The 5,654-nt window shown below is 58.2% G+C and overlaps 1 protein-coding gene across 1 annotated transcript in view; it reads right to left on the bottom strand.

The window, feature by feature from the left end:
- Positions 1-1,356, bottom strand: part of LOC104169529 (huntingtin-interacting protein 1-related protein-like) — a gene marked incomplete at both ends in the record, with an annotated part of 5,216 nt that extends 3,860 nt beyond the window's left edge. Inside the window, 4 exon segments of the mRNA XM_009710466.1 lie at positions 8-88; positions 350-406; positions 731-873; positions 1,293-1,356. Of these exon segments, the coding sequence (XP_009708768.1) occupies positions 8-88; positions 350-406; positions 731-873; positions 1,293-1,356 (345 nt within the window).
- Positions 1,357-5,654: the final 4,298 nt, after the last annotated feature.

Below are 5,654 nucleotides of genomic sequence, written 5' to 3'. Positions count from 1 at the left end.
GTCTCACGTGGGCGTGGAAGGAGATCTTGGTGAGGAGGAGCCGCGTGTAGATGCTCACCAGCTGCCCATACCTGTCATGCAAATGGCCCTGCCGGAGACATGAGGGGAAACGTCGTGAAATTGGTGTGATACGACCATAGCCAGCAGAGCCGACGCGTGCCGGTGAACCTGCGCCAGCCCTATGGCTCTCGCCCTCTTGCCCTTCACCATGTGTGTAACCATCACCCAGCGGGGGCAGAGACGACGGGTTATTTCAGGTGGTGCTTTGCCCTCCCTGTGCCCATGATGTTTTTCAGCACCCACCTGCAAACCCCCCGGAAGGCACAAGCCTCTGCTTCACCCCACTCACCCACAGGTCCCCCGTCTCTCGGATGTTGCTGCGGTACCTCTGGCAGTCCTGGAGGACCTGGGGACAAAACCGGGAGGGATGCGGCATGGTGGGGCTGGCACGGAGCTGGGTGAGCACCCACCTGCCTGCCCTGAAGCTGGGGAAGAGAATGGATCCAGCCCCTTATGCCGCTCAAGCTTTGGGAGAAGTTCGAACCCTTCAATGGCAACCAGAGGTTGGGGCTTTGCATGGGGAGGTTTCAAAGATGCGAGACAACAGAGTGCTTCACAGCCCCAGGGCAGGGAAGGAAGCCCACCCTCTCCACAGGGTGACGTTGGCAAGAGCCAAAAATTTCCCCCTGCCAGCAACACGAGGAGGGGACTTTTCGGAGGGGACACTCACGTTGGGGTGGCCGTCGCGCAGGACCTTATGCAGGACGTGGCAGAACTTCCAGCTGAGGATGGCACTGCTGGGCAGGGGCAGCCCGATGGCGTAGGACCAGAAGGTGAATGCTCCCTTCTCGTGGTGCGTCCCCAGGATGATCCCTTCCCTGAGGTCAAGGTCAACCAGACACACACGGGAGCAGGGGACAGGTTGGGCTGGGGACTACCCCTGTTCACCTTTCATTAAAAAGAGGACACGCACAAGTGTACCACAGGCACAGACAGCACCGGCATGATGCTGTGCCCGCACATAAAACCCCCATTTATTTTTTTTTCTGGTGCACCTTCCCCTGCTGCAAGGGCCCTTTGCATTTTATTGCCAAAGAAATGCAATTTTATTGCACCGCTCATTTGCATTCTCACTGATGGGTGAACCTACGTTATGCCATCCCTCAACCAAGCTCTGCATGGGTCTCCTGTCTCCCAAACCTCCCGTGGCTGCAGCCCCACGGGATGAAACCCCTCCTCCCTCAGCACTGGATCTCCTCTGCGCCATCCAGGCCAGCCAAGGGAAAGGATACGGCGGGCATGTTTCTCCTTCACCGGTGCTTCTTGAGTATTTATGGCTTTGCTGATGCTGATGGCCTGCAAGAGGAGGAGAGAGCGGCCGTCAGCAGCAGCATCGCCCTCGTGGTCCCCAACCCACATCCTCCCCAAAGCAAAGAGCTGGATGCAGTGCCAGCTGGGGACGTCTTGGCCACCCAGCGCTTTTGAGGAATACCCTGAATTTTATAACACATTTGTCACCTTAAAGTCATTCATGACATATCAAAATAGGGGGTTTTATTCATGATCAAAGCCGTCTGTTAAAATCCCCCATCCCCAGCGCTATCGGTCGGAGCCAGGTCACCAGCGGTGCTCAGCTGCTGATGCTCCCTGCTGTCCCCATCCCAGGAAACAAACGGCATTTTTGCAGCCTGATCTCAGCAGCATGCCCCGGGAGCGTTAAAGCACGGCAGCGAGATGCCAAATTCCAGGGTTGTTTGATCACAAGGAGCCTTTGAACAAGGGGGTGGTGGGGTTTTTGTTTGATGATGTTGCTGCACGCAAACAGCACATGGGGAAAATGCAGCCCCCAAGCAAGGAGGGTGCAGTGGTCGCGATGCTCATTTTGACGGAGCAAAAATCCAGAGCGATGTCATCATCAGAGAAGGATTATCTATATTTTAACATGTTTGATCACAGCACACTTTGAATTACGGGCTTCTTCCAAAAGACGACCCCCAGGCAGGGGTCGGTTGCATCTTCCGCATGATGACAGGCTGTAAAACCGAGTTGCTGTGATCCATGAGGATCTTCCTCCTCCTCACCGGGTCCCTGCAGACTCAACTGAGCTGCTTTGCCCTCGCACGAGCGCTCAGGCTGTGCCCGTGTCTGTGAGCCCCCGGTCACCGGCGGAGGTACAAGGTCCCAGCTGGGAAGGCAGGAAGCGGCCGCGCCGCCGGCACTTGTGCCGGAAGAGAAACCGGTCCCTCCCTGCAGCTCCACAAGCCGTAAAACCTTATAAAAATCTTATCTCCCCTCCTGGGGAAAACACCTGCTTCGACACGGCTGCTTGCCCAGGGGACATCTCTGAATTGAGGGGCTTTCTTGTGGGAGGAGGAACCCGACGCCGAGTTATCGAGCGCTCCTGACTTACGCAGGAGGAACCCGATGCCGAGCTGAAGGGGTGATGCCAACGGTGTTGATGCACTGAATCCGCCCCAAATGAGCCCAAAACGGCTGTATCCATGAGTCAGGCATGACAGCAACAAAAATACCGTGAATGTATCCCAAAAAGCAAGCCTGTCCTGAAACGCTGAGCCCAGCCGCTGGGAAAAGACGCCGGTTTTGCCTTTCCCGCACCGGGGAAGCCCCAGTGTTACCCTGCCATGTGGGGCCATAAAGCAGCAGCGGAGTTAAGCCGGCGACTTGCTGTAATCCTCTTATCCCCGAAGGTTAATGAGCCTGGAGTGCCCGAGAACAGGCACCTGTGGCACAGCTGCCTCTCCCAAAGCACCCAGCACCTCTGCAGCCACCCGAAAACCTGGAGCCGGCGGAGAGGCTGCACCCTTGACCACGGCTCGGCCGGAGAGGAAATGTGCTACGGGTCCTCAGGGATGCCAGCACCTCCTGGTACGACACTGAAGTGATGGTTTATTGACAGAAAGCAAGGTTTAACACACACCAGAGAGCGACAAACCAATGGTTTGGCAAGGTAGGGCTTGGAAACACATCTTGCAGCAAAGAGCTGCTAAAGGGGTTACTGCATCTTATTGAGGTGCTTTGCACGGGAGGGGGAGCAGGGCAGACATCTCCCAAACCTGGATTTTCACCTCCACCATGTGCAGGAGCAGCACAACAGGCTCGTCCCAACCCATCACACTCATCCCAAACCAGCAGTGGGAGCTGAGCTCAGCCTTGAGCCCCACGGGGCCGGGAAGGGGCGCAGCCGGAGGGGCCAATGCGCAAGGGTAGACCCTTGGAAAGGAAACACTGTCCCATGTCCCCAGGGACAGGAGCTCGGCCACCCAGCACTGCCTGGCAAGACAGGAGCAGGACTGGGATCCAGCTGGCCTGTCCCAAAACCAGGCTGTAATTCCCATCGGTGCTAGTGGTTTTATTGTGTTTATTGCCCATAATCTCATTTCCAGCCCAACCAGCCAAAATTCAGCCCGGGAGCTGCTGGAGAGGCTGGTTTTATCCTTGGTGATTCAGCACAGAGGTTTCAACTGACCACAGTCCAGCAGAGAGGAGCAAAGCCATGCAGGGGCAGCCCCCAGCCCACCCGCAGCCCCATCGTGATGGAGATGCCACGTCCAGCGTGGTCCCAAATAAACCACGGTGGCACCGTACCAATACCAGTCCCTCGGGGCTGCCAGCTCAGGTGTGCTTTCGCTGGCTGCAAACCCCAGCCTGGTCAGGAGATCCACAAAAAGGGGATGGTGGGACCAGGGATGGGCACGGGGCGATCCTGCAGCCAGGGACACTTGTGCCTTCAGGACCTCCCTGCCGGCTGCCTGGTGAAGCTGGGCCATGGAGGACGGCACTGAAACAGGGAGATGAACCCTCGACCCGGCCTCTTGGGACATCATCAGCACATCCAGAGACGGGCAGGTCCCTGTTGTCACTGCCTGGTCGAAACCTTCGTGCCACCTGCAGACGGTTCCCCATCACTGCCAGGGAGTGGTGCAGCCCCAGCCCCCACCAGCGGGGGGGTCTGAACCCCAAAACCCGCCCGGTCGCAGGCCACAGGAGCCCACACGGGTGCAGCCCAAACGCCTTACTCACAGCCCTCGCGTACCAAGCCGGTGACTAAAGCCAGGATCAAAGCGCCCAAACGAAGGAGCACAGTTTACCTCAACCCTTTCTTTCCAGGCTGCTTTTAATTATGGCGTGATCCTCCCCACCCACGGCTCCCCGGAGCCCTGGCATCCCGCAGGGCCGCAATCCCCACCCGGCAGGTGGATGCCAGGTCCCAGCGCGACACCACGGCGGGGAGAGATTTTTTGGCAGCAGGACACTGAGCTGGAAACCTCCTCGGCCGGGCAGCGCCAGAGCTGCTGGATCAGCTGAACTACAAACGCCTGCTCCGGAGTTCCCTTCCTAACGCTTCTCCTTCCCAAATTACACCAAAAAAAGCACCGCTCGGCAGTCACACACGCTGTATTCCTGGCGGCTCCGGAGCATATGGGATTTTTAACCTTCTTGTTTAAGAAAAGCAAAAATTGGCGCAGAAAAGGACATTTTTTGCTTCCCGCCAGGCTTCAGAGTGAGCACTCGCTGCGGGATGGCAGCTTCCCACCTCCCACGTGTGGCAGCTCCGAGGGGGATGTCTGCATCACCCCGACACGAGACCTTGAAAAGCATTTCCAGGGAAAGCCGGTGACCTTCACGTCACCCACGAGCACCCAGGATCACACCAGGGCCAGCAACCCCTGCCTGCACCCGCAGGCATCGCCCCGGCCTTTGAAGGGGGAAAGGGGATGGAGCCCTCGGTTTCGGCAGCATCGTTCTCCAGGGTGGCGTGAAATCCTCGGCCAGCGAAGGCACGTGGAGGGGACGTGCCACCGGCATCCCCGTGATACAAAGGCGGCCGGCGGACATCTCCGCAGCTGCTATAATTAGACGTAAAAGGCAGATCAATACGCACGTACTGACATTGGAACGGTTTTGCTCTCACCCAAAGCATTGCTACGGGAAAACACGTTAAGACAAAGCTCCTTTAGGACAATTTTTCAGTAGTTGCTGGAAAAAAAGGTCAGCTCCGGGTGGTGAATGTGACCGCCAGGCAGCGAGCCCGGGGTTTCGCTCTAACGGGGAGCGACCACCTGCTCGCCCCACACGCAGCTCTGCCCAGGGCACCTCTGCGACTGCAACCAAAGTCACACCCGCACAGGGCACAAATCCCACGGAAAAGCCCAAAACGCCGTGGAAGGGTGGGAGGCAGGAGGGACACAATCCTGCCCGGCCGGCACAGGCTGCCCTTTGGCGCAGGAGTCAGCGCTGCCGCTGCGATTATTTATCAGCGGTGCCCAGTGGGACGATTGAAGGAGATGCGTCCAGAAGGAACCGGAATTGCCGGTTTTCTCACGTCGCTCCCCAAAGAATCCCCTGTCCCTGCCCGGCCCCGCAAAGCAGCGCCGTGCCCCCGCGAGGCCCCGAGCTGCCACCTGCCTTCACTGGCACTCTCCGGGGCCAAACCAGCCCAGAGGCCGGGGAAGGGCCGGCAAAGCAAAGGAGAAAAATACCTGCGATGAATTTGCAGCGTGGAAAATCAGAGGGGTCAGAGCACGCGTGCCAGGAGGGCACTATTATTTTTACCGGGGCAGGCGGTGTGCCCGTCCCTCCGTCCGTCCCTGCCCACGTTGTTGGAGTAACTGATTCCCCGTGAGCTGTACACC

Source organism: Cariama cristata, unplaced genomic scaffold (assembly GCF_000690535.1).
Source record: "Cariama cristata isolate BGI_N322 unplaced genomic scaffold, ASM69053v1 scaffold29481, whole genome shotgun sequence".
Taxonomy (NCBI): domain Eukaryota; kingdom Metazoa; phylum Chordata; class Aves; order Cariamiformes; family Cariamidae; genus Cariama; species Cariama cristata.
Note: the sequence above shows the minus strand (reverse complement) of the source record. Positions and strands in the feature narration are given on the sequence as shown.